The 27,991-nt window shown below is 43.4% G+C and overlaps 1 protein-coding gene across 1 annotated transcript in view; it reads right to left on the bottom strand.

The window, feature by feature from the left end:
* PTPRT (protein tyrosine phosphatase receptor type T) overlaps nucleotides 1–27,991 on the bottom strand; it is a gene marked incomplete at both ends in the record, with an annotated part of 1,089,241 nt that overhangs the window by 590,411 nt on the left and 470,839 nt on the right. The window contains 1 exon segment of the mRNA XM_081255209.1: nucleotides 12,947–13,240. Within this exon segment, the coding sequence (XP_081111335.1) occupies nucleotides 12,947–13,240 (294 nt within the window).

Here is a 27,991-nt window from a genome sequence, read left to right as displayed (position 1 = left end):
CAGAGGCAATGCAGAAGTGGAGGTTATGAATAGACATGAATTAAAGCAGACTTGAAATATCACTTCATGCCTATGAAATGGTCAAATTTTTAAAAGATGATAGTATATAATGTTGTCAAGGGTTATACTAAAAGTGCTCATATCATTAAAAAAATAGCATAATTATTTCATTGACAGCAATCTGTGAAATGTAGCAAAAGCCATAAGGACGTCTCTACCTTTTAATACCTTACTCCTTGAAATTCAGCCTAGAATATCATTCAAACAGAAGGTTACAAGGCAGGAAGGTGGTGACATTTTGGAAACACCCAAATATCCAACAATACAGGAATTGTTAAGCAAATTTTGGCAATTAGACTCTATGGGACACTATGGAGCCATTAAAACAATGTTGAAAATTCCTTAAGAACATGTAAAATATTTACTTTATGGTGTTGAATGACAGGCGGAGACATAGGACATGAGGCATAATTACATAAGAATGGGGCCAACGATTGAAAAGGAATATGCACTTACAAAGAAATTAATTGGTATATGAGATATATTTTCTATTTGCTTTGCTGTAGACACTACATTATTTTTTTCAAGTACAAAGATGAAGAGGACAAAGAAGGAAGAACAGCAGCAGATACCACAGTAGCTGCAGCAACTGTACCTGCTTTTAGCCCTGGGCCCAGCTGGAAAAGGACTGGTGGGAAGAGTTACATGCTTCTAATGATTCAAGAACATCCCCTGCTAGGGAAGTCTATAGGGTGGATGGACGTCCACTCGTTGGTGGGTCCCCACAGAGCTTCCTGCCACAGCTCCACTTAAGAATCTCAAAATGACTGAGGGTCAAGCCAGTGGTGGGTATGACTTAGAAACCACCACTGACTGACGCTCTGGATTCCCTGCTTTCTGGCATGTGCAGCCAATTCCTCCGCATCAAGCCAGGTTTGTGCTCCCTGATGCACAGACTATTCCGCTCTTAGTGTAATGAGGTCTCTGCATTCCAGAATGCCAGTGATGGGCAAGGCACCCTGGGATTTCCCTGGCTCTGACATAATTTTGGCTGAGGGTGCACGCCAAACTCTTGAAATTGTCGGCCCTCTCAGATCCCTTTGGGAAGCAGCAAGTGGCTACCCTTTGTCCCTTGGACTCACTGCAGTGAAGATCTTAGAGTTTACCGGTGAGGAGGGCCTGGGCAGGGAGAGAGAAAGAGAGCCTCTAGGCTGTTAAATTGCCTGAAGCTCCAATCTACTAAGCACCTACTAAGTTCTAGGTGTTGTACCAGGCACTTACAGTTATATAGCCAGGTGGGGTAAGAGCAGGGATTAGAGTCAGACTTGATAGGCTCTAACCTCAGCCACTTCCTAATAAGCTTCATGACTTGCAACAAAGTACTTAACCTCTCTAAGCTTTGGTAGTGATGGTGCTGATGGTCCATACCTTCCTTTTCGGGGCTGCGAGCAGATTCACTGCAATATTAGCCATCATTAATATTAATGACGCTTATTTCTATCCAGTGAGATAAGCAGTATAATCCCCATTCAACAGATGGGTAAACGGGATCAGAGAGGTTAAGCAAACCTCCCAAAGCCGTCTAGCATCCTGAGGGCAGAACCTGGCTTCCAATTCAGATGGAGCTGTAGGCAGACTCCTCATCCTGACTACCCCTTTCTCCATCTGAGCAGACAGTAAAGCTTGGTTTGCATCCCAGGGCTCAGCAAATGTGCAACTGTTCTTGCACCTTCCAAGAATGTCAATGATTTACTAACTACGATAAAAATAATCTCTCACATTTATACAGAGTGCTTTAACATTTACAACAATCTCTCACATTCACATTTGACTTTAAGGGGGAAACCTGCTTTCAAGTTGTATAAATTTTATATAACATAGCAAAACAAAGAAAACATTTACAGTGACCCATAATCTCATTTATGTATACATTATATACACACATACATACAGATATATTCCTATAAATGTAAATATATACCATATATAGGGTATGTGTTGTCCGTATGTGTGCATGAGAGCACATAGACTAAAATACATTTTTTAAGGGAGGGTTGGTCCCATTAAAAGAAAGGCTTTGGTCTCAGTTAAGATCTCTTAGTTGCCCTCCCTACACTCCCCCTTTAATGTTCACCTCAATGCAAAAGATGTGCAAAGAGAGGACTGGGCCTGAAGTTGGAGACCTCTCCAGAAATGAGAAGAAGAAGATCACCTGTAGGTGATCTGGGAGAGAGAGGAGAGAAAAACGGGAAAAATCCCTGCCCACCGAAAGGACTTTTAAGGCTGTGAAAGGATTTTGAGGTGTCTGCTGGGCAGCCCTGCAATGTCATCTCTTGCCTGTGCCCCTCCCCTACTCCCAAGCATCAAGAGAGGTACTGCTGCTGCAGGAAACAGCCTGGTGCTCATGCAGCTTTGGGACAGTGGTAGAGAGGGGCCAGTTTCACATTTGACCCCATTAGGACAGGCAGGAAAAACAGAGTGATGTTCTGGAACTCAGAGCAGGCAGTGGACAGGGGCCACAGGTGCTCCCCTGGGTATCTCCAGATGTCTTCGGGGCAGGATTGAACCAAGTGCAGGATCTGGAATGGGGGATTCTGCTCAATACTCTGTAGCTCTAACTGACAAATGGGCACCAGCTGAGATATGGCCTGTGTATTTATATTTCAAAATATTGGGACAGTAATTACACATGTGGTTTCGTAAGCTTTTTTTTTTTTTAAACTTACCATAGCATGAAGCCATGCCATTAGATATTCCCTGAAAATATGGTTTGTAATATCGGCATAGAATTCCACCGTGTGCGTGCATAAAACTTTACTTAACTATGTTCCTGTTGGGGCAGTTAAGTGATTTCCAAGTGTTTGCCTTTATAAATAATACAGTGATGACCTCCATGTACACAATTCTTTTTCAGCAGCTCTGATTAGCTTGTTAGAAAAAAAATGAGCAAACTGTCCTCTAAATACACTGTGCCAGCTAACCCACCTGCAGAAATGCCTGCTTCCTTTGTCCTTGACAGTGCTGGTTATTATCACTTAAAAGTAGATATATTTTGGTAATCTTACAGGTTAAAATTCATTTATTTGATTATCTGTGACACTGGACATTTTAAATTTGTTTTTCACCATTCATATTTTGTTTGGCAGTTACCTATTTATACCTTTTAGCCCTTTCTACAAAGAAAATCAGTGTGATGACATTTTTATTGACTTATTAGAGCTCTTTATGTGTAAGAATATTATCCCTTTTTTCTCTATTTTGTCACATAGTTTTCCACACTCAGTTTACCTATTTGCTTTCTGAATTTTGTTAGTATAGCGTAGGAGATTTTTCTTCTTCTTCCTTTTTTACGTACTAAATTTGTAAGCCATGACTCAATGGTGGATGCATTTCCTTTTAATGCAGCTTTGGGACAGTGGTAGAGAGGGGCCAGTTTCACATTTGACCCCATTAGGACAGCCAGGAAAACCAGAGTGATGTTCTGGAACTCAGAGCAGGCAGTGAACAGGGGCCACAGGTGCTCCCCTGGGAATCTCCAGATGTCTTCGGACTGTCAACCACTGCGCCACCAGGGAAGCCCTGGGCTTTAATTATTATAGCTATAATAAACGCAGGTATTTCACAGTGAAATCCAGCCCCCCACGCCAAACCACCACTTTTCAAAGTGTTCTTCGCTACACTATCCTATATATTCTTTCAGATCAATTTTGAAATCACTCTGTCAAGTTCCAAAAAGAATCTCAATAGGGCTTTGATTGCAATTGTATTAGACCCATAAATTAATTTGGGGAGAACTGATATCTACACAATATTAAACTTGCTAATCCAACAACATGATATATCTCTCCATTTATTCAGGTCTTGTTTTATCATCCTCGATAAAGTTTTGGGTGTGTGTTTTCATACAGTTTCTGCACATTTCTTGGTTTTCTCCTAAGTATTTATATTTTAATTGCATTTGAGAATAGGATACATTTTATTATTGTTTTATAATGGTGATTACTGGCATATAGCTATTGATTTTTGTTTATTTGCTTTGTGTCCGACCATAATACTGAAATCTCTTAGTAGTTCTAATAGCTTTTTTTTTTTTTGGTTTAGTTTATTCTCTTAGGCTTTGAGGCTATAAGAACATTTTCTGCTAGAAATAAGAAAGTGCCTTCCCATTCCTAGCTTACCCAGAATTCTGATCGGTAATGAAGGCTGAATTTTTTCAAATTACTTTTTAGTCTCCCCAGAGAAGATCAGATGGTTTTCATCTTTTGACCCACTGATACGAAGCATTAGACCAATAGTTTTTCTAATATCCAACTTTTCTTCATCAGTGCATTTCTGATCATGGTGCCTTATGCTTTCATTATGATGCTGGATTTCAGGGGTCATATGAGGAAGAGCTGGAGCTTTGCAGCTATGTAATTAAAAGTTCAATTAATTCCCAGCTGGGCCACTTCGGCAGGTATGTGGCCTTGGGTCAGTCACTTACCTTCTAGTCAGTGGAGGAAATGGTACCCACCCTCCTAGTGCAAGAACTACAAGTAAAATAGTTACTTGTAACAAGCTCAATACAATGGCCCTCGTGTAGGGAGGCTACCATACTCAAGGGTAGCTGCTGTTTTCATTACTATAATCATCCATTTTCTTTGTGCTGTTATTTCAAGATTTCCATCAGTACAGGAATGATTGACCTCCAATTTTAATATATTTGGGGGCCATGTCTTTAGTCCAGCTAGCTTGCTAAACAAACACTGTTAGCTTTTATTCTCATTAATACCTCTCTGTGGCTCACTTTTTCTTTAAACTCAACCTTCAAAGTTAGGAAGGATGGGGGAGTGTTTACCAGGGTGTGTTTGCTGACTTTTTGTACTTCACCTCCCAGGTGGCCCTAGTTCTCTAGGGAGCAGAGGGTCGCAGAAAAATCTAAACGTAACAGGATGTTTAATAGGGCTTTTCTTGTCACTTTGGAATTTTACCCAAGGCTACAAAACCAAGAAGAGTAAGGAGTCAGTGCTGCCCCGTTCTACAGAGAACAGCTAAGACACTTCCAGATGTCCCTTCCAGAGACTGCTAAGAGGTGTCCCGCTGGACCCTCACTCTTTGCTGTGATACCACACTCAGCCCATCCAGTAAGGAGACTGTACAGGCTGGGATGAAAGTCCCTGAGGTTGTGAACTGCAGATGTAAAGTGAGAAAACTTTCTTTTCTCCTCCTCTTCCCTAAGCCAAGTGGGAGCAGGGTCTAAGGTAACCACTTGTAGGTACTATGTGTGCAGTGGGAGGAAGGGGAGAGGGTCCACAGGAAGAGGAGATGGACATCTTGTGCCCTAGCAGATGCTTTGCTCCTCTGAAGACACTTCTTGTCTGATGCAGTGGCTCCTGAACCAGGTGTGATGAGAAGAGGCCTTCCCTCCTCTTCACCCCCTTGGAGGTAACTCTCTCCAAGGCCCTACACTCCAGGGAAGAAAGGAAGTGTCAAAGCAGCAGAGACAATGGCACGGGGGAGGGAGGGGAAGTGAAGGAACAGTCAGTACCCCTTTTCCAAATCATTTTGAGGAAGAGGTGGTCACAGTCCCTCTTCTGTGGCTGCCTTCAGTCTGGGATCACGTGCACTGCTCTGGTGATAATGTCCCTTTGAACATGGTATGGCCTGCATGGGAGACCTCTCCTCCCCTAGTTTCTCACAGTGTTAATGAGTTCTCCGTGGATCTTTAAATTTTGCTTTGATTCTGGGTGGAATGGTGATTCTACTTCTATTGGCTAATCTTGCTGTGTTTCCCTAAGATTTATGGATCATCCCACCAGGATCATAGCAGATGAGTTAGATTTCTGTGCTCATATCACCATCCTGCCCAGAAGGAAGTTTCCATTGACTTCTAATTCAGAGCCCTACGAGTTAAGCCAGGTTATGCTACCCCCACCTTACAGAGTGAAACTGAGGCTTACAGAAATGAAAAAAATAAAAATAAAAGCCTCACAGTGCTAGTTACGTAGCTCTGTTCTATTTTCTAGACCCTAAATTCCTCTTTCCCTCTCTCTATCCCTCCACTCTGCCCTAGAACTGCAAGCTAGACTAAAAACACACCAGTCTGAGGATGCTCACTGCAGAGGGTCAGGACTCACCTCCACTCCCTGTCTGCCAAGGCCTCATTCCCACTAGCTTTGGCCTCCCAGAAGAGAGAAGGGTCTGGAAAACATGCTTCTCTCTCTTACTTAAGACTGGAGACAGAATTATAAAAGGACAATTCCCATCTCCCCCTCCCGCATTATCAAGCACCACTGCAGCCACCTCTAGGTCCTGCAGCCACGCATCAAAGACTCCGGAACACCTGCAGAGCCACTCATCAGAGCTTCTGCATGAATCCACCGCTGAGAAAGTAAAGAGAATAGCAACTGGAGAAATCCTCTACAGCAGGGTCCATGATGCTACAGTGAAAGGAATCTTCCCAGGCCTGAGATTATTTCTAAAAACGGTTCATTAAAAGGGGCTTCTATGTCCTGGGTTCTCTGCTAGGCAGATAACTTGTCTCACTGAAGCCTCACAACACAGTGGTATACTGTAATCTCTCACAAATGGAAGAAAAGAAACTGAGGCACCGACAGGAGAAGTAATTCACCCATCGTCATCCAGCTAACAAGTGCCAGCTTGAAATAAAAATCAGAATCTTTTTAGCTCTGAAGTCCCTATTCTTTTCAACTAAATTCTAATGACGACCCTCACTTCATTGAGCCCAGCAATTGGAATTTCTCTTTTTTATCCCCTTGGAGAAAAGAGCAGGGCAGACACATATCACTTCAAGTAGAAATCCATAAATATGTAAATAAAATATAATGTGCAATCAACCCTCAGGTGGAGGCAACAGCAAGAGAGCTCTCCGAATCAGCAGTGCATGTCGCGTGTCTGGCTGTATCAAGTCGCTTTTCACTTAGAGAGCCTGAACCCTGTGAGACCACGATGAAGCGGACTCCCAGGCAAGGGCCCTTTGATTTACAAGAGTAAGCAATCACAGGAGGATGTATGATCACTTGGCTTGCTGGATTGTTGAGCTGTGATTCCATAGCTATGATGTGAAGAGAGCTGCCCAGGGTCTGGCTGAAACACAGCTTTTGGAGAAAGAGATTTCTGGAGCATAAGAGAGAAAACTTTAGTTGCAATAGACCTGTTTCTGAGATATGGAGGAATAGGTCACCCGAAAGTAAAACCAGAATCCATAAGTGAGTGTTGCATGGAGGCAGATTTGGGTAAAAATGAGGGAGAGTTTCTGAGTGATCATTTTAAGACATCAACACGCAGGTGCTCGGGCCATTAAAAGTGGTACCTGCAGAAAAGATGCAGGGCCAGGTTGGACCAGTATGGTGTCTGCACCTCTTTTCTTCTCACCTGCCTTCCCCGCTTACTGACCTTGGGCCCTATCGTCAATGCCACTGGCCTTGGTTCTCCTTGTGGACTCCAGACAGTTGATGCAAAGAGCCTGCCCACTGCCCCTCCTCTTTCAACCTAATGGATACTGTCTGCTTCTAACTAGGACCCCATCCAGAGTTGTTTTTTTTTTTTTTTACAACTTTATTGGAGTATAATTGCTTCACAATGGTGTATTAGTTTCTGCTTTATAACAAAGTGAATCAGTTATACATATACATCTGTTCCCATATCCCTTCCCTCTTGCGTCTCCCTCCCTCCCACCCTCCTTATCCCACCCCTCCAGGTGGTCACAAAGCACCGAGCTGATCTCCCTGTGCTATGCGGCTGCTTCCCACTATCTATCGATCTTAGTTTGGTAGTGTATATTTGTCCATGCCTCTCTCTCGCTTTGTCACAGCTTACCCTTCCCCCTCCCCATATCCTCAAGTCCATTCTCAAGTAGGTCTGTGTCTTTATTCCTGTCTTACCCCTAGGTTCTTCATGACATTTTTTTCCTTAAATTCCATATATATGTGTTAGCATACGGTATTTGTCTTTCTCTTTCTGACTTACTTCACTCTGTATGACAGACTCTAGGTCTATCCACCTCACTACAAATAACTCTATTTCGTTTCTTTTTATGGCTGAGTACTATTCCATTGTATATGTGTGCCACATCTTCTTTATCCATTCATCCGATGATGGACACTTAGGTTGTTTCCATCTCCGGGCTATTGTGAACAAAGCCATCCAGAGTTTTATGATAACTAGGCTAACACTGGGTAGTGAATAATAATAACCACCCAGGATCCCCAGCAGTGCCCTGGTCTTCCATGGGAGAACATGAGCACCCCCATCAGAGGTGGCATTCAAGGTGAGACTGGGTGGGCACCGGAGAGCCCCTCTAGGACCCAGCTCCTATGACTGGACGTCTGCTACTGCGTTTGTGCCCGAGAAAACTACCTGTTGCTCTAGACCAGAAAATCTCTAAGAGTCCAGACTACAGTATGATCATCGTGTTCTGAAATGGGATTTCCCATGGGATGATGAAACACAACAAAAGAATACGGCCCACCCTTCCAAATGCCAGTCAGTCCAGAGAAGTGGACAAGTAGGACTTCCTGTTTTGATATCATTGCTCATAATCATGACATCCATAACAATAATAGCAGCAAATAATGATTTGTTTCATTACAGGTATCTAAAGAGCATTTTGAGCTTTTCAAAGCACTTTGACGTACATTATCGTGTTTGCTCCCCAGGCTTATATCTCAGGAAAGATGGCGAATGATTAAACTGACCAAAAGGAACAAAATGATGAATAGAAAAAAAAATGAATGGGGCATCTCAAGAGAAGAGCATGAAGAAAGAGAATTAAACTGCTTTCATTGGTACAAAGACGTCCTTTTGATTTTCAAATCCAGGTGCAACCTGGTAGTTCTCCTGGAAGAAGAAGAGGTAACGTTCTGGTCTCTCCTGAGCTCCAGGTTGACCTATACCATCACCTGCTGTGCAGCTGCACCTCAAACACAACATATTCAAACCTGGGCTGGCTTTCTCGCCCCTAAAGTGTCTTCTGTGTTTTCCATCTCAGAAGACAGCTCCATCACTCATCTCCCAGGCATCCAAACCAGAAGCCTGGGAGTGTCATCTATGGCTCTCTTCTCTTATCCTCACATTACTAGGTTCCTATCTGATAAATCTGTCCAGGCTCTAGCTTAATTGGCTAAGGGTCTTGCTATGAACTCTAGACTATTGGCCTGGGATGCTGCACTATAGCTAAACTCTTGACAATCTCTCCCCTTAAGGGTTAGAACCTGCTCCCAGTGCCCCAAGAATCTACCTAGTGACCTGGCAGACCTGGCAGAACCAGAATCATCACCACCTGCCCTTGCTGAATTGGGCCTCCTGGCATCTTCTTGATACCTGAGCTTGTAGCTTCCAGCTGCATGCCGCTGCCACCAGTACCTAGCACAGAGCTGGGCACATGGAAGGGACTCAGTAGATGATTAATGAACAGGACTATAGCTGCAGTGCATGGAGGCTATTCATGCTCAGCTTGTCTCCATAGTTACCAGTCTCTTGATCACTCAGTCCCACCCTCAAGAGAACATTTGCGGAGGAAACTCCATCAAACCATGCGATGGAGAGTTCCTTAGGCCAAGAGATTTAGCTGTAAGAAGGTATTTGACTTGTGAGCTTCATCTGATGATTCTGTGCCTCAGTTTTTTCCCATCTACCTCTCAGAACTGCCTCAAGGATCAAGCAATATAATGGGCATACTACCAAAGTGGCATCTGCATATGACACTATATCAGTGGTTCTTAAATGTGGGTGTGCATCAGCATCCCTCAGAGAGCTTCTTATAGCACAGATCTCTGGCCTCCATCCCCAGAATTTCTGATTCACTAGGTCAGGGAACAGGGTCTGAGAATTTGCATTTCTAACAAGTCCCCAGGTGATGCCGATGCTCTTCGTCCAGGGACAAAACTTTGAAATCCACTGCTCGAGATCATTTTAACAGCACAGCTCTTTCCACGCCAAACTTGTTTTTCTCCACAAAGTGTGCTATTTCAATACCTGACTTTATGCTTTACTCTGTTTGCTGTTTTGTTGGAATCTTAACCCAGTCTGTAAATTCCTCTGGGCAGAAATTATACCTTCCACACTCCACACTCTCTCATTTTTTGTTTTCTAAAATAATGAGTACATTTCCAGTATGATTAATAATAGAATAGAGAAAGGGGGAAAAAACTCAGACTACCAACCCCAATAAACAGCCTCCACAAATGGATATCAGCCCTGGAATTCTCTTAAAAATTAATTATGAGGCAAAGAACACTCTACCATCAGTAGCAGTGTGGAAAAGATTACCTCTTTGATGATACATTTTGTAAACTGTGGGTTATTCAAGACTTTAGGCATAACTTACTTAAACATCAGTGTTTGTTGAAATATAAAACCACAAACAGCATTTTCAACTCATAATTTTTATAGTGATAGTCAGACAATCGTGTTTTCAACATGTAAAATCCATTACACAGCCACGGCAACAGTTCACAATAGATTGTAAATTTTTATTGAGATGATCATCTTGCGACTGAATTTCAAAATGCATTATATGATCATCAGCAAATAAGTCCATGGGGGCTGCTAAAGTACTTTGAATATCATTTACAAAGATCAAAAACCCTGGAAACCCTGTAGAAAGAGAAAAGTCTCATTGGCAGGATCAAATCAATTATTTTTATGGATGAGTACTGAATTGCAACGCTGAGATAAGGTATTACCTGGTTTAATAACATATCCTTATGTCTTTTTAAAGTAGTAAATTTTATAATCAAGTTTCAATGAGGAATTTTACCAAAGGCCTGTTTTTGAAACTAATCAAGAAAATGGCATCTCTGCTCATCGTGGTGGTTCAATAACATTCAAAGGAATATTCCCAAGCAAAGGAAATACTCACTAACTTTCGGTTACATGCTACCAAGACGCACTACTGAGATATTTAAGAATGGTTACACTCAATTCTGCTATAACGCTTATTTTGAAACAGCAAATGTCTTCCAACACGCTTGATATATTAGGGAACAATGTGAGCATAGCATGAATTTCACATTTGCTATGTGAGATTTTGTACACAGAAACACTAGTGAAGCAGAAAACCGCACCCAGCTGGACTGAGTCACATAGGAACACACAGGACGCACCCACCTCAAACATCTACCTGCATCCTCCGTTCACTGTGTGTGTTACAAGCCACACTGATCCACACATGGTGTCACAACTTACTGCCGCTTTCAGACAGCCCTCCTCCACCACTGCACAGTAGCTCATGGGCTTCAGCCTTTCTGATACCCACTTCCACAGGCGAACTCCAGGACGTTTCACGGTAACACCCCATTTGTATTACAGTATTTATGCATATCTTAGCCATTAACACGTGTACAATTGTGCTGCCATTTTTACTAGGTTCCTCTCTTTTTGGTGTGTCCCTGATGAGTGCGCTGTGCCCCAGCCCCATTTTCCCCCATAAGCCCAGTGGTTTTTACTGCATAACTTTGAATAGTGCAATGATTTTTAGGCACACGTATGCTGCATGATAGCAGAACTGACTGTGTTTTACTTTTTTGTTCCATGGAAGTCACTGTGCTGATGGGTCGGTCCTTCTCTCCCCACCCAGAAGCCATCAGGGATTCCTTTTCCCTCAGAAGTCAACGGCTCACGTTGCCACTTCCCTGGTCCCCCACTGGAGCACCCTCAGCTCTGTACACCACATGATCAAGGGCATTCGAGTCAGGAAACCTGAGGGCAAACCCTGAGTGTGCTGTTGGTCAATTCTATGACTTTGGATAAAATTTTTAAAAATATTGAGTCTCTATTCTTTCACTTATATATGAGATAAAAGTACTTACATCAAATGGTTACTTAGGAAAAATGAGGTAAAATAATGTGATTTGCAGCAACAAACAAACAAACAAACAAACCCATAAAACACCGAGTCCTTTTAATTTCTTGAGTTGCATTTGAAGCCAGAACATCTCAGGGGTACAGTCAGGGGTACAATCCCAGACAACACCCCTTGTTAGAAACACCACAGAAGCCTAGAGCTCTTGGGGATAGATACAAAGAACACTCCCATACACAGCCCTAGTCAGCAAACTCTTTAGCAGCATCCGGAAACCTCAGAGAAACCGTTGGAGCCTGGCTGCAGGGAACACTGAGCCAGGAGCCTGTAGGGATGTAGAATCCAAAGGACCCTTGGACAGAGAGTCTCAGCCCAGACTCCTAAGTAGGTGCCAGAAACCCCCAAGGGACACAGAGGTGGGAGGCTCTCAGGAACTAAGGCATTTCCAGAATCCACTGAGAGACGCTTTCAGAGCCAGGAGGCACTCAAGACGTAGCTGGCGCCAGGAGCCCCTCAGAGACAGAACTAGAACCAGGAGCCCTCTGGGACACTGTCAAAACCAAGAGCTCATCAGGGTCACAGGCCCAGCCCAGAGATCCTCAGGGACAAAAATAAAATCAGGAACACCTGACATACGCAACAAGAATCAGAAGCACTCAGAGACAGAGACCAAATGAAGCCTCAGGTCACATGGTCAGAGCCAGGAGCCCCCAGAGATACAACCAGAGCCTGGAACCTTCAGAGACACAGCCAGAAGCCCTCAAAGAAACAAGGCCAGGAGCCCTCAGAGACACAGAATCAAGAGCCCTCAGAGGCACTGTCAGCACCAGGAAGGCTCAGACACACCAGTGGCACCAGAAGCCCTTGGAGAGAGGAACCAGTGTCCCGGGAAACACTGTCAGGACAAGGAACCTCTCCTCCATGACACAGCTAGAGTCAGGTGGTTCTTAGACTCCCAGTCAAAGCCAGGAGGTCCCCAGAGATGCCTCTGGAGCCTCTAAGGCAAGACCAAAACTCTATTTTTCTTTTTTTAGCACAACAGGAAACACACTCATACCAAAGTTGAGGAATGACTGTCACAGGAGCAATCACTCCCAGCAACCGCCCAACTTTGCAAAACGGAATCAGGAAGAAGAGTCCTACCTGCACACTTGGTTCTGGTGGTGAGCGGAGGCCCTGGTGGTCCCGTGCCCCCTTCCCCTGGTCGCGTGAGCAGCACCCGGATCTCATACTCCACATCGGGGTCCAGATGCCACAGCTTATAGTTGGGAGAGTCAACGATGTGGGTCTCCGCCCAGGTGCCGGTGGTGGTGCGGTATTCCACTTCCTTCAGGATGATGGGGCCATCTCCAATGATGGAGTTGGCATTCGGCTTGATCCACAGGTATGTGGCCCCCACGGCCAGCAGCTCTGGGGGGGCGATGGGTGTGGGAGGCTCTGCAAGACAGGAATCAGGCAAGGATGTCAGACCCAAATGGTTTACAGAGCAGAGGCCAAACACGTGAGGACCAAGGACAGAATTCCGGACAGCCATAGAAAACAGCCCAAATCCCTTTCTCAACCCATTCACGTCCTACTTTCATTAAATAATTGTATGTAAATACCTGAATCAGTATTTCTTAAGTAACTATATTCAACGCCTACTGTATCTCCTTCATTTAAGTATTTCTTAAGTAACTATATTCAACGCCTACTGTATCTCCTTCATTTAAAGAAAGGAACGAATGATGCCCATTGTGAGGAAAAGATTTTTCTTGAACACGGCAAAGCTGCCTGGGGTAACAGTCTCTTTTCTATCCTCAAATGAGAACCTGCCTTTACTAAAGCGGAGTTCGGTTCAAAACCCAGGAGAGTCAGGAGTTTACAAACATTTCTTTTATAGGGACACACAGATTGTTCGTGGATGTTCTTCCGAATAGTGATAGGAGCCTAAGTAGCAAAGAGATCATGGCATAGCAGGAATTCAGCTTCTTCCTCAACCCTAGCAATTTCCTCCAGCAGAGAGAGGGGCACTGGCCACAGTGACCCCAGTGGGAATCAAGGGTCAAGGGAAAAGTCATGCTGAGTAATCTTGGATCTCCTATGCGTTGCCATCTCTCTTCCATTAAGTTCTATAACTTCAGCTAAACAGACCAGAATTTCAGCAAGCATTCATGGTGGCCTCTTTCTGGCAATTTTTAGCTCACTGGCAAATTATCATGTACTTTATCCTTATTTACTGGAAAATCTCATCTGCATCACTTTGTGTAATTCTTGGGACATTATCACCTCTGTTGTAATGTATTAAAAAACTGAGAACCCAAGTGATCAGATCACCTAACCAAGATAGTGGAGCAGGTAAGGCAGGATGGAACCCACATCTGATGCCTTTCAAGACCAGCTCTCCCTTTGGAAAGCTGTTTGCCTCTCAATACCCATTTTCTACAGATCAATGTGGATATATTTATTTGTAGCAAAAAATGGCAGTGAGACAACAAGAAAGAAGTGAGAAGAAGGAGAAGATAGACCCCTTCCCTACCACCCAATATAATCACCATTTTTATTTCTCCATGTTCCATTCCAATTTCTATGCATATACTTGAACCATTTTTTTGTGGTTACAGTAACACACAGACCCAATGTAGATTTTCTTTCCTTCCCTCACTTATTAGATCCAAAGGACTTTGTTTATATACTATGTGGATTTTACGAACGCTGTCTTTAATAGTGATAGAACAGTCCATCAGATAATTACACTAATTATTCTCTGATTGTTGGGCACATGAGTTGTTTGCTGCAATGAACATCTTTGTGCAAATGATTCCAGACCATCTCGTCTCATATTTTCTTAGGACCAACTTCCAGGAAGGGGATTATCTATCAAAGGGTATGAACAAGTTATTGATTCTTGGAGTAGAACTAGGAAGTGAAGGGTGGGGAAGGCATCTGGGGGTGGAGTACAACTTAGCTGTGCTCAAGAACTTTTGGAGAGCCTCTGAGCTATTCAGGTGGCTAAGGCAGGTATGAGTTTCAGTTTGGAACTCAGGTGAGAGCTCTGGGATAGAGAGGGCTCATTCAGTGTTTTCTTTCTAATTAATTATCTCGCAACAAAGATTCTCCTGAAAGAGAATAATCATTATGAAGCAGAGGTGGACAATATTTTCTCAGTGTGACTCCAAGCAAATCTTCAGGGACAAGTTCAGATTGCCTCTATTATAGCCTGCCATTTGGTCAGAGGAGGAAATTAAGCAGATTAGTCAAGCTAGATGCTTTTCTTTACAAAGCCATGGAGGTTATTACTCAAGGCCTTGTTATCTCAAAGGTGTTTGCAGATTGATTTTTGGGTAATTTGTTCCAGGTAGAGAAGTTGGCAGGCAGATAATTTCCGGGCTCATCCTCTGTGCATTTTAAATATATAGACCCTTTGATCACCATTATCAACTCTCCAGAGTTCCCATCGGTCTGCAATGAGGCCCCACGGGTGATATTTTATAGCTCTGTGATGACTCTGTCGAATTCCTTAGTATAATTATTCACAGACCAGCCCTGGACAGAATTAAGATCAGCGGGCTTTAATACTTTAAGGCTTGAGCAAGTGGCTACATTAAACTCTCTTCCACTGACTTTCCACAATGGTTTCTGCTCTCCTATTTCAGGCATTAGCAGCAAACTGCTGACACCAGAAAGAAAATAAAGTATCAGTCTTTCCAAATGTTTAGTCCTTTTTCATGCATTTCTGAAGGTAGGTGCAAGTATAGTAACCAACATTCCCTCAAGGATATAAATGTCTCCATCTCAAATGACAAACTAGTTTACATGTCCATGTGTAGACTATCCTTCCCTCTGACCCCTCAAGAATTGTCATGAAGTACATCCTAGTGTTTCCTGTACATGGCACCAAGAGGCCATCAGATTATTCTTGTTTTTTCTGTTTTTAGTAATTTATAGGTTTATAAATGGCATTCTTTAGAAGCCACATGTACTAGTGTTCAAAGAGAAAAAAGCAGGAATGAGACACAGAATGATTTTTTTGGTAGGTACCACCTTTTTAAATAATGCACAGAAAGACCCTGTTTATCTGTATCAGCTGTCCTCTCTGAGATGAACTGTTCAGACGGACAGTGCGAGAACTCTATGAAGACATCTAATCCAACCACCAGAGTCATCAGACAGGAAACCAAGGACCAGGGAGGGCCCATGAAGCTAGAAGGAGGTGTAGGCAGCTTTGGAACTCAGGGCCCAGGTAGCATTCCCGCCCATCGTTTTCTCCTCTTGTACTTGAGATGTTTAAGCAATTAACCAGAAAGATCACTGAAGGAAGTCTGTAAGAGTAGTCTTTAACTTTGGCTGATACAAAGGACCTTATGAAAATGTGGTGAGAAGTTCCAGACTTTCCCCAGGAAAATGCACATAAGCCTACTACCTAGAGTTCTGTATATCATTTCAGGAATTCACAAACCCTTTTGAAGCCCCTACATGAACGCTTGAAGAGTCTATGCTGAAAATAAAGGAAATCCACAGAGATTCTAATGACAGCCCACATGCCCCTAATAGCTGACACTTCTCTGGGACCCTGACACTTTGTTGCAGGGGCTAAAGGCTGGGAGCACAATTATGTAAGGAAATGGAACTTGATGTAGGGGTCATAGACCTAGTACTTCCAGGCTCCAGGTTCCCAAGCATTTGGGTGAAAATAAACATGCTAAGATTTCCCCAGGACAATGCCAAGTAAATGTCTAGGTTCCCAAGACTATGACCCACCCAGCACATTCATAGATTCAACATCTGGGCTAAAACATTTGAAGGAAAAAAACATGATTCTACCCATTTAATGTTATAACTTAGGTAGAGATCTTCCACAGAGACTGTCTTAGTAGCTTGGGTTGCTATAACAAAATACCACAGACTGGGTGGCTTACACAAGAGACGTGTATTTCTCCCAGTTCTGGAGGCTGAGAAATCCAAGATCAAGGTTCCAACAGATTCAGTGTCTGGTGAAGAACCTCTTCTTGGTTGGCAGACAGCTGCCTTCTTGCTGTGCCCTCACATGGTGCTGGTCTCTTCCTCTTCTTACAAGGGGATTAATTCCATAATGGGGACTCTGCACACACGACCACATCTAAACCTAATCAGCTCCCAAAGGCCCAACTCCTAATACCATCACATTGGGATTAGGGCTTCCACATATGAATGGGCACAGGCCGTGTTTTCAAATCCATCTTTCTCTGCATGAAGGGCTTTGTCTAATTGTGGGGTCTTGAGATGAACAACCTGGCAGAGAGAAACTCCCTGTGAAAGAAACCCCAACTAGTGTGTACTCTGTGCCTCTCATGTGCCAGACAGAGTGCTGAGTGTGTGCAATTTAGTGGTGAAAAGAAATACAGGTTGTCTGTATCCATGGACTCACGGGGTAAGGCAGCCAATTAAAGAGGCATTGACAATAACATGGAATGAGAGTCATGATGGGGTGACAGGAACAGTTATGAGGCCTGTGAAGGGGCCTAATCTAGTCGAGAGCTTAGGGAAGCTCTTGCAAAGAACATCTGGGCATGATCTATGGGGCCAGAAATTCACATTAAGTCTGTGAGCAAAGAGACTGTCCTAGGAATCCTGTAGCTCTGAGTTGCTTGGTAAGGTACCACCCAGAGCCAGACTGGTAAACAATTTTTAAAAACTATGTACTCTGCACACCTATTCATTCACTCATTATATAACATCGAGTATCTGCTTCATGTCACACTCAGTCCTAGCCACTGAGGATACAGCAATAGACAAAACAGACACAGTCCTGGTTGCCAGGAGCTCACATTCCAGCTTTCGCTCAAGGACTGCGAGAAAGAGGAATAAGGAGAGAAAGAAGTGAATTCAGAAGCTGCTGAAGAGGAGAAAAATCATAGGACAAGCCAGGCCTAGGTTGATGCTTATGGATCAATCAACTGATACACATACATACAACAGAATACTACCCAGCAAGGGAAAGGGAACAAACAACTGAGACTCACCATGGACAAATCTCAAAAGAAAATTATGTTGTGCAAAAGAAGAAAAAAAAGAAGAATGCATAATGATTCCATTTATATGGAAAGTTCAAGAACAGGCAAAACTGATCTATGGCGATAAAAGCCAGAATTACAGTTACCTGTGGGAACAGGTACTGACTTGGATGAGGCATAAGAGAACTTTTTGGGGTGTTAAAATGGACTACACATTGATTTGCGTGATTAAATAGTAACAACCAGAACCATGTTAACGCTGGTGGAGTGATTTCCTGGAAGGAGGCATAAGAAAACTTTCTGGGGTGATAAAAATTTCCTTATCTTGGCTAGAATTGTATAAGACTCATCAAACTGTACACTTAAAATATAGGTATTTCGGGGCTTCCCTGGTGGCGCAGTGGTTGAGAGTCCGCCTGCCGATGCAGGGGACGTGGGTTCGTGCCCCGGTCTGGGAAGATCCCACATGCCACGGAGCGGCTGGGCCCGTGAGCCATGGCCGCTGAGCCTGCGCATCCGGAGCCTGTGCTCCGCAATGGGAGAGGCCACAACAGTGAGAGGCCTGCATACCGCAAAAAAAAAAAAAAAAAAAAAAAAAAAAAAAAAAAATATATATATATATATATATATATATATATATATATATATAGGTATTTCACTGTATGTAAATGATACCTAAAAAAATGTCTAAGGAAAACAAACAAAAATATGGCTTGCCTGTAACCCAGCAGGTGGGTTTGAATTAAGAAGGATGCCACAAAATCTTACTTGGAACTGAACCCCAGAGGGAATGAGCCTTTAATCCCGTATCATCTCTGTCCACACAATTCCATCAGCATCATCAGATGCTTGATTCCCAAGAACTTTCTTAACAAGAGGTTGTTCAGGCACACATCAGTTCTCATTCATGAGTCTTTTCACATATGAAACGACCAAGCCCTCTCTTTACCTGGTCCCACACCATCAGCTGTGTGGAGCCAGGAGGAAGTGTTTGACACCCGATGGCCCTCTCTGCTGACAAAGGTTGGAACCAAATCAAGAGGGAGGGAGCCTGGTTTTCAGGGAGATGAGATCTGAGTTGGAAGATGGCTCTGGCCCCCTCTAGCTGGGAATAAAAGCACTTTGAGGACAAGAACCCCATGGACCATGATCCCTGAGGCCTGGGCAGCAACTGCCCCCGACCGGTCAAGGCTCTCCTTCAACAGGTAGGTGGTGAGGTGACCCCTTAGTGCATTCTGCTTCATCCTCAGACAGCAATTTCCAGACCAATTCTGTCTTTCTCTTTCCTGCTGTGAGCACTTATAACAGTTCGACTCCCCGGAAATTCCTACAGAGAGCAACAGGGCTTCAAATAGCTGGAGAGCAAGCTTTGCGATTATGTATTGTCTGCTCCAAACAGAAATCAAGTATTTTGAGAAAAACTGAATGTTGGTAAGATGTGAAGTGAGCTCTGAGACATGTTTAAGGTGAATACAGCCTAGCCTCTGACACTGTCTATCACCCTGTGCCTCCCACTTGATCACCTTTCCAACTGCATTGTACTTACTGACCCATATGAGTCCACGGGAATACTCCACCCTACCCCCCCCGCCAACATACCACACGTACCCACAGGTTATTTTAGCATTCCCATGTCCACACCTTTGCACACATTTTTTCCCAACTGGAACATCGTTTCTTTTGCTTTGAACCAAACCATGCCCATTTTTCTTTTCAATTCTGCTGCATAGACCACAAGGCTAAGCACAGAGTAGGTATTTCAAAAGCATCATGATGGTTAGATTTTCTACCCATTGGCATGCAGTACTTTCATAAAATAAGGCACTGATGATCAAAGAGGAGAAGGGAATCTAGCTTGGGGCCGGGGTCTGCCTTTCTTTGTCTTTCACCACTAGTCAGCTGTGTGACCCTGGACATACCACCCAGTCTTAGTGGTTCTCAGTATTTTCAGCTTTAGAATTAAAGATGGTTCAAATTATAAAAGTATCTGAATTTTCTGCCAAGGACCATAGGGATTTTATGTGGATATGTTTACTGACTCTACCCTGGCTGTGTTGTCAGTAGGAGACTCCACTGTCTCAGTCATCTCTGGCCCATGAGGTCCCCGAGCAGAAGACATAATAAGTAGCTACAGCATCCAGTCCAGCAGTATGTGCCAACTAGAATTAGTCTTTGTGTCCTAGCCTAACATATGGCCAAGGTTCAATAAATATTGAATGTCTCATTGTATTGGACAGAGAAAATACTGGACAAGTTTTCCCAAAATAAGAGGTCGAGGTGGCAAGGAAGGGGTGAAAAAGAGAGAGGAGAGTGGCAGAGAGAATAGTGGACGGACATCCAAGCTGGGAACCAGATGTGTTTGGGAGAAGGCATCAAACAACTGGAACAGAACAATAATCAAAGACATAGCTAAAAAAAAAAAATTATTTGAACTAAATGAAGGTCTGAGTTTGTGGACTAGGAAGACCACAGTGGGTTGCAGGAAAAATCAATGACAAGACTCAAACTTAAGCACATACTGACAATATGTTGAAATACCAGACTAAAGAAAAATTCCCACAGCATCTAGACAAAAACAGATCTCCGGCAAAACAAAACAAAAAGACTAAAAAAATCAGTTTCCAGAGTTCATCATTTCAATCTGAAACACTGGGATATAACGGTGAAGGTGATAACAGTAATAATCCTCACAAATGACGGCAGCAGCCGCTAACGAGCTCTGCACATTTTTGATGCACCTGTCACTGCTCTTAGCACCTTAAAATATTAACTCATTTAACCTTCACAGCAACTCTATGGGTAGCTAATACTATGATTCACGTTTTTCTGAACAGAAGAAAGAGATGCAGAATAAGTAATCTGCCCAATGCCAGATGACTAGTAATTTAAAGAACCAGGCTTAAGGCCAAGGGAGCCTTACTGGGGGGTCTGCATTCCCAACCACAATAGTATAACACACACACAAGGTTTTAAGAGGGTGTTGCATGTCCCAAGAAATTTATAGCCAGCTAAGTTGTGGTGCATTGGGAAAGCCAGTAGATAGACAATTTCAGATTCTGAAAAATGCAGAAGACTTATTATCTACACACCCTTCCTTGGAGAAAAATTACTTGAAAATAGACCCTAGTCCACATTGGGGTGAGTCGAAATCATCACCTCTAGGATGGGGGAACTGGGATAGCAAAAGGATAGGTCCTGTGGGCTAATTACTACCACAGGACTCTTCTTTCTCAGAAAAGAGTCTAGAAGAGAATCACTGCCTCATGCCAGACCAAATGGGAGACAAAATCCAAACTTAAAAAAAAAAAGACAGAAATCCCAATGGCATTTAGATTGTGCCTAAAAGCAAGCAACTTCACTATGAATGGTTAACCCGTGCTTTGGCAATAATCCTGAAAATGGACACAAAAAATTTCTCTGGAATAGTTTTTCCCTTAGACAAGACTCTCCAAAGGTACAGAAGTCCAATATTAACTAAATTAAAATGAACCCCAAAAATCCCACTTACCTATGCCTCTTAAAATGCCTAGCCATAAACAGACCAAATGTTGGTGTTTTCCTTAGGGTCGTGAGGAAATGAGTACTCTTTTCTTTTTCTTGTGTTTCTACAAATGTCCTCTAATAAACCTGAACTGGGTGTTTATTCCAAAGACAAGCATTTTACTTTTTTGTGGGGGGGTGGTTAAAAATATTTATTATGATAAAATACATATGACATAAAATATGTCAATTTAATCATTTTCAGTGTACAATTCAGTGTATTAATTACATTCGCACTGTTGTGCAACCATCACTGCTCTCTGTTTCCAAATCTCTTCCATCACCCCAAAAAGAAACTATAAACATAAGACAATACCTCCCATCCCCCTCTTCTCCCAGCCACTGGGAACCTCTACTCTCCTTTCTGTCTCTATGAATTTGCCTACCTAGATATTTCATATAAATAGAATCATACAAAATTTGTCTTTTCGTCACTGCCTTATTTCACATAGCATATTTTCAAGTTCATCCATATTGTAGCATATATCACAAATGTATTCCTTTTCATGGGTGAATAATATCCCATTGTATGTATAGACCACATTTCGTTTATGCATTCATTTGTTGATACACACTTGAGCTGTTTCTACATTTTGGCTACTGAGAATAAGGGTACAATGAACACGGGAGTCAAACTGACTTTTTTTTTCTTTTCTTTTTGTGGACATATGTTTTTCTTTCTCTAGAAGTGAACTGCTGGGGCATAGGGAAGGTGTACATGTACCTGTTTTTTTTTTAATAGATCTTTATTGGAGTATAATTGTTTCACAATACTGTGTTAGTTTCTGTTGCACAACAAAGCAAATCAGCCATATGCATATACATGTCCCCATATCCCCTCCCTCTTGAGCCTCCTTCCCATCCTCCCTATCCCACCCCTCTAGGTCATCGCAAAGCACCGAGCTGATCTCCCTGTGCTATGCTGCTGCTTCCCACCAGCCAACCGTTTTACACTTGGTAGTGTATATATGTCGATGCTACTCTCACTTTGCCCCAGCTTCACCCTCCCACCCCTTGTCCTCAAGTCTATTTTCTATATGTACCTCTTTATTCCTGTCCTGCCCCTAGGTTCTTCAGACCATTTTTCTTTTTTTAGATTCCATATATATGTGTTAGCATATGGTATTTGTTTTTCTCTTTCTGACTTACTTCACTCTGTATGACAGACTCTAGGTCCATCCACCTCACTATAAATAACTCAATTTTGTTCCTTTTTATGGCTGAGTAATATTCCATTGTACACATGTGCCACACCTTCTTTATCCATTCATTTGTCGATGGGCAATTAGGTTGCTTCTATGTCCTGGCTATTGTAAATAGAGCTGCAATGAACATTGCGGTACATGACTCTTTTTGAATTATGGTTTTCTCAGGGTATATGCCCAGTAGTGGGATTACTGGGTCACATGGTAGTTCTATTTTTAGCTTTTTAAGGAACCTCCATACTGTTCTCCATAGTGGCTGTATCAATTTACATTCCCACCAACAGTGCAAGAGGGTTCCCTTTTCTCCACACCCTCTCCAGCATTTATTGTTTGTAGTTTTTTTGATGATGGCCATTCTGACTGGTGTGAGGTGATACCTCATTGTAGTTTTGATTTGCATTTCTCTAATGATTAGTGATGTTGAGCATCTTTTCATGTGCCTCTTGGGCATCTGTATGTCCTTCCTTGGTGAAATGTCTATTTAGGTCTTCCACCCATTTTTTAACTATATATTTTTTTGATATTAAGATCCATGAGCTGTTTGTATATTTTGGAAATTAATCCTTTGTTGTTTCATTTGCAAATATTTTCTCCCATTCTCCCATTCTTTTTGTCTTGTTTATGGTTTCCTTTGCTGTGCAAAAGCTTTTAAGTTTAATTAAGTCCTATTTATTTTTTATTTCCGTTACTCTAGGAGGTGGGTCAAAAAAGATCTTGCTGTGGTTTATACCAAAGAGTGTTTTTCCTATGTTTTCCTCTAAGAGTTCTATAGTGTCTGATCTTACATTTAAGTCTTTAATCCATTTGGAGTTTATTTTTGTGTATGGTGTTAGGTAGTGTTCTAATTTCATTCTTTTACATGTAGCTGTCTAGTTTTCCCAGCACCACTTATTGAAGAGGCTGCCTTTTCTCCAAGACAAGCATTTTAAATAAGTAAAGTGTTCTTATATGTTGAGCTTTTCTAACCGGGTGGGACCTCTGTTGGGGCTCTATGCCCTCCACCACTAGGAGTATTTAACAGTCAATCTCCCCTCTCATCTGCCCAGGTACCAGGTACCAGAAATCAAGAACCAGAACTGTGTCCATTTGCCAATCCAATTCCCCACCCATTGCTCCTAACAAGGAGAGATCCTGGCCGCTTCTGGCACTGCTCAGCGGTCTCCACCATAAGTTGAGACTTGATTTCCGAACGGTCCTCTCATCATAGCAACTATTATTTTATAGCACTTTACCTGCTTCTTCATCATCTTTCTTCCTCTGGTGACCCCGCAAAGCAGACATTTCACAGGTGAGGAGACCACAGGGCTCAGCTACTTTAGGGAGCCTGCCTAATCTCCCCCAGTGAGGGAGCAGAACTACGTTCAAACCCAGGCCTTCTCAAAGTCTGCACTCTTTCCTCAACACTGCACAGACCCTCTTTGTGCTGCAATTATTAATACAAAAAGTGTGCTTCTATGCCAGCTCCCCAGCCTGTCAATTCAACAGAATGAAAGTGCTCACTAAGGACTAGCTGCATGCCAGGCACTCTGCTAAGGACTTTACCTGCATCATCTCATTCAGTCCTGGCACACTCTTCAGGCAGGGGTTAATATCAATCCCATTTTTTTTTTTTTTTGCAGTATGCAGGCCTCTCACTGTTGTGGCCTTTCCCGTTGTGGAGCACAGGCTCCGAACGCGCAGGCTCAGCGGCCATGGCTCACGGGCACAGCCGCTCCGCGGCATGTGGGATCTTCCCGGACCGGGGCACGAACCCACGTCCCCTGCATCGGCAGGTGGACTCTCAACCACTGTGCCACCAGGGAAGCCCATCAATCCCATTTTTAAAAATTAATTTTAAAAATCCTGAAGCTTAAGGAGGCTAATGGCTCACAATTACAAGGCTAGTAAGAAAAGGAACCAGGATTCAAACTTAGGAAGATCCCAGAGCAGCGCTCATCATCACTACATTATACCGTCTCCTGCTACTAGGATCCCCACAGTTGGGGAAGATGAAGTGATTTATCTTTCAAGGTCACAGAGAAGTGGTTTTGGTGAGAAGGAGAAGCCAGAGCCAGTAACTAGCCAGTACTCTGTTAACCCAGCAGCAGCATGAGTCAACGGTCAGGGAACCACAGATGTGGAAGATACATGGGAAGTCATCGAGCGCTCCCTGCCAGATGCAGAAGTCCTTAACATTAGCTATGACTAGCTGTCCACACAATTGGTGAAGAGTTTTAATGGTGAGATAGTACTTTGAAACACATACCAGAGGTCTTCCTCCATCTGCTCTCCACCAGGGTGTCATACAGGCCTCCAAGAGTGGGCCTCTCCCTACCTTTCCAGGTTCCATGGTTACTAAGCTCCCCTCAACCCACAGCTTTACACACAAGTGACGCAGAGGTAGCAGGAGGTGCTTTTGTGCTGGTCTCTCTGCTGGAACGCTCTTTCCCCTTCTTCAGGTGACTCACCTTTTCTTGTCTGTCACGAGTGAGCTCTCATTTTTCTTTTTTTTTAATGAACTTATATACAACACAGAAATTGACCCGCAGACATAGAAAATGAACTTAGAGTTACCAAAGCAGACAAGGGGAGGGGGAAAAAATTAAGAGTTAGGGATTAACACATACACACTACTATATATAAAATAGATAACCAACAAGGACCTACCTATGCACAGGGAACTATACTCAATATTTTGTAACAACCTATAAGGGAAAAGAATCTGAAAAAGAAAAAAATATATATATAGATATAGAGAGATAGATATCTGAATCACTTTGCTGTACACCTGAAACTAACACACCATTGTAAATCAACTATACTTCAATAAAAAAATAAAATTAAAAAACATGCTGGTTCTACAGTTAAAAAAAAAAAAGTTGACTTCTGTGGTGGGGGGGGAAAGCACGAGCTCTCCTCTGGGATGCCCTCCTAGCTGTGTTCTCTGTGCTCCAGCGTGTCTTAGCCCAGGGTCCTAAGAAGCAGAGCTTGAGATGAAGATTCTGTGCAGTGATTGACTGGAGGAGAGTTCTCAGAAGAAGGCAGACTATGGAAGCAAGGGTGTGATTTTGGCTGCAGACTAGGTCATCCTGATTCCATGGGTGCTCTGGAGCACAAAATGCACCACTTCCTGGCCCCTCATTGAGGCAAGGGGGGCAGCCTTTTGTACCCCTGTGTTATTAATTGGTTATGGGCTTCTCTAGGGGTGCAGGCATTGCCCCTCAGCCAAGCAGCTCCCCGGTGGCCAAAGACAAGTGTCCTGATTTCCTAGGACTTCTGTAACTAGGTACCACAAACTGGGTGGCTTAAAGCAACAGACACATATTGCCACACAGTTCTAGAAGTGAGAAGTCTGAAACCAAGGTGTCAGAGGAGACAGGCTCCCTCCAAAGGCTCTAGGGAAGAATCTTTCCTTGCTTCTTCTGGCAGCTTGCTTCCGATGTTTGATCCTGATCTTGATTTTCCTTGGCTTGGAGATGCATTACTCCAATCTCTGCCTCTGTCTTTACATGGACTTCTTCCCTGTGTGCCTGTGTCTCTATGTTCAAATTTCCCTTTTCTTATAAGGACTCTGGACATACTGCATTAGTGCCTTCCTTCCTTTTCCTGCCTCACTTCCCATCCACTCAACCAACTTCTAAATAAACTATTTGCAAACCCTTGTCTCAGGGTGTTCTCAGTTTGGAGAAATTCAAATTAAGATATTTTGAAGGCTAGGACAAGTTACTTAACCTCTCTGTGCCTCAGTTTCCTCATCTGTAAAATGGGGGCAACAATAATCCCTCCCCCATGGAGGGTGCCATGAGGATTATGTAAGGTATTGCAGTCAATACCCTTGGAAAAGTCCCAGTACATAACAAGTGCACTGTGTTAGCTACTGTTATCTTCCTCATCCCAACCAGCAGTCGGTGGAGCTAGTCAGCAATGGGTGGGAAACAGCTGGTGCCCCCATTTTGTGCCCCCCATAGAGAGACACAAAGATCACATTATAGGCATTTCCCTCGCTGTGTCAGAATGAAAAGGGGCCACAGTCCTCTCAGTGTGTACTCCTGCCAGCTCTTCCACAAGCAAATACATTTACGGGCTCAGCCTTGGTCTACTTCACACAGTCGTGCTGCAACCAATGAAGTCATTTAAAAATGCATAATTCGGCAGTGACTTAGCACCAGGAGAAAGTTTGTGATCTGCAACACTCTGTCTGCTCCTGGCTCCTCTTTCTCCCCCACAGCCTCGACATTTTTGAGATGATTCTTTGCTGGGCCACGTACCAAAATTAAGAGCAGAGTCATCACTCTAGAAGGGCCTTTCTTTCCTCACCCGCTAATCAAGAGTCCTAAGAAAGTATGAATCAAGAGTCTATCTCCCCCAGAGAGGGGCCTAGGAGAGCCTGGGTTCCACATCTTCAGAATCAGATGCCCCTGCAGCACAGAATCTTTTTGGAGGTACTAGAGGAAGCTGGCTGGGCCCCCTTACAAATGTGGTACCATCTGTGGAGCCTCCCTCCTCAGAGATCCTGGCATCAGCCCGGCAAGGCCCCTCCTCCAGACTCCTAGGTCCCATAGCCCCACCTATTCACTTCTGTTACCCTGACCCTAGCTGCTTCCTTTATCTTCTGCTTATTTTTGTGTCCCACATTTGCTCCAGCAATCTTCCAACACTTGTGTAATTCCCTTCAATAAAAACCATCTGAGGGACTTCCCTGGTGATCCAGTGGCCTGGCTCCACGCTCCCAATGCACGGGGCCCAGGTTCAATCCGTTGTCAGGGAACTAGATCCCACATGCTGCAACTAAGAGTTTGCATGCTGCATCTAAAGTTCCCACACGCTACAACTAAGAAGCCTGCATGCTGCAACAAAGATCCCGTGTGCCACAACTAAGACCCAGCACAGCCAAATCAATTAATTAATTTTTAAAAAACTCTCTGAAATATCTAGCATAGTTTGAGGTTTCCTTCCTGCACCCTGACTGATACAGGTAGATATTAGAGTTACCTTCATTTTGCATATGAGGAAATGAAGGCACAGAAGTTAAGTAACTTGCCCAAGGTCATGCAGCTAGGATGTGCTGTCACTGGGACACCCAGCTGCCCTGCTCCTAATCAGTCTGTGATCCTACCTGATGCACGGAAGTGCCCCAGTGTCCTCAACACCCCAGTCAGCCAGAGAGTGAGGCAGCTAGATGGGAGCCAAGGAGAAAAGGTCTTTTGTTCAACGAAAAATGTAGTAAGGGCTGATGCTGCTCCCTTCTGAGGACAGTGAGTCAAAACCAGTAGCCCTCTCTACCCTGCAGGAACCAAAGAGACCAGAGAGTGAAGAAGATGCACAAATCAATGAGATGCAGAATAAAGTGGTAAAGGCTGAACAACGGCAGGCCCTTGTGGACACACAGAGGACGGGGGTGCAGAGAATAATGGCCACCAAAAGGTGCCCGCGTCCTAATCCCCAGGGTTTTACATGGTGGAAGTGCCTTTGAGGAGGTGGTTGAGTGGGGA

The sequence above is a fragment of the Mesoplodon bidens genome, assembly GCF_964165515.1.
Source record: "Mesoplodon bidens genome assembly, chromosome: 15".
In the NCBI taxonomy this organism is placed as follows: domain Eukaryota; kingdom Metazoa; phylum Chordata; class Mammalia; order Artiodactyla; family Ziphiidae; genus Mesoplodon; species Mesoplodon bidens.
Note: the sequence above shows the minus strand (reverse complement) of the source record. Positions and strands in the feature narration are given on the sequence as shown.